This window comes from Halyomorpha halys, unplaced genomic scaffold (genome assembly GCF_000696795.3).
Source record: "Halyomorpha halys isolate HHAL.00 unplaced genomic scaffold, Hhal_1.1 Scaffold72.1, whole genome shotgun sequence".
NCBI classification, from domain to species: Eukaryota; Metazoa; Arthropoda; class Insecta; order Hemiptera; family Pentatomidae; genus Halyomorpha; species Halyomorpha halys.
In genome coordinates this window covers 344,481-345,986 of record NW_027109364.1, presented here as the reverse complement: position 1 = coordinate 345,986, position 1,506 = coordinate 344,481, and the positions used below count along the sequence as shown (strand labels likewise).

The following is a 1,506-nucleotide window of genomic DNA, read 5'->3' as shown; positions in this document are numbered from 1 at the left end:
GTCATTCTCGATTTAACTGACCAAGTAACAGACTCTCAGCCATGTTAAATGTTATTTCGTTTTACCACGGCAAAAGAAGGCAATTTTTTTCGATTTAACACGAGTTTTTCCATTTAACACGCTTTAACATAGATCATGAATACCCCTAATGTAACACAGGGTCAACATAAGAGAAAAAAATCAGCTCGATGTTTTATAAAAACTATTTACTCAAAAATCAATAACAGAGTTCATCTTTTGAGCCTTTTCTCTCATTTCTCTTATTTTGTTCACTTTACTACTTTTTCCAATTCCTAATTTTGGTAATCCTTTGTTGAGTCCTTCCAGAAGAACACACGCTTTGCACACTTTTTGACTAGAAACGAAGCCACAACGTTCACAAACACCACGCTCCCTCAGTCCAACATTTTCCTTCACTCTTAAAACTTCTCCTGAAATATATAAAACAAAGAAACTGAATTAATATTACAAAGTATTGTTTTATTCTAATAGTTTACAAAACAATAGTGGCGATTCCTCTAACTACAAAATTAACCACAAAAGAATCGTTATAACTGCAACTATGTGATTGTATTGTTGTACTATCTCCGTTAAATTTATGTGAATGGACTCTGAGATGAGATGTTTTTTATGGTTGGGGACAATAACAAGACTTGATGTATTATCAAAATTAAAAGCATGGTTCAGGTTTAAAGCGTGTTCTGACAATTTAGAGGCAAATGGATTACAGGAGTTGATAGAAATTTTGTGCTTTTTTACCGCACCCGGACCATATTCCATTTATTAAAAAAATTTTCATTCAATCTTTCTCATTCCGTAAGAATTAAATATCTATTTTACATTCAGTTAATGCACATATCAGTTTAACAAAATAAAATGATTTTTGCAAGCTTTGCAGAACGATTGTTTTTACATTGGCTGAACAGGTTTGGTTAAAAAAATTTGCAGAGGGTGACATGAGTCATGGAAGTAAATTTCATATAGCGATGCTGAAGCCCTGATTGATATCATAGAATTATGGAGGGACATCAAAATATCAATTACATGTGATAGAAAATAACTTATGGTTTGAAGAAGAACCTTAGTAAGTGAGTAAATCATAAATATTTCAATAAAATAAAACAGACTGTTTACACAAAAGTACTTTAAACCAATTTCTTTAAAATATAATCAATTCTTTAAAGCATATATTTTCAGATCTCAGTGAGGTAGCATAGTGGAGGGGAAGATCTAATTCAAATCCTTGCTCTTTTGGCACAAGGAACTGTGTTTTGATCGTTATTTTCTAAAGATAAAGAAAAGGATTGGAATACAGAACTCGTCACGCTGACTCTCGAGAATACCATAAAAAAATAAATATATATATTGTAATATGCTCTTTTTGAGTAAATATATTTTGATGTATAAAGGGTTTTAATATGTTTTATTTTATGTATCATTTTAATATTCATTTACTTTGTTTATCCAAAAAGCAAGCTAACCAAGTTTCATTGTTTATAATAACTT

General features: G+C 30.6%; 1 protein-coding gene across 1 annotated transcript in view; it reads right to left on the bottom strand.

Annotated features, from left to right (window-relative positions):
• Positions 1-187: 187 nt before the first annotated feature.
• The window catches only part of Ctu1 (Cytosolic thiouridylase subunit 1), a 7,024-nt gene continuing 5,705 nt past the window's right edge, over positions 188-1,506 (bottom strand). The window contains exon 6 of the mRNA XM_014438980.3: positions 188-431. Within this exon, the coding sequence (XP_014294466.1) occupies positions 211-431 (221 nt within the window). The 3' untranslated portion in view covers positions 188-210. The remainder of the gene's footprint in view (positions 432-1,506) is intronic.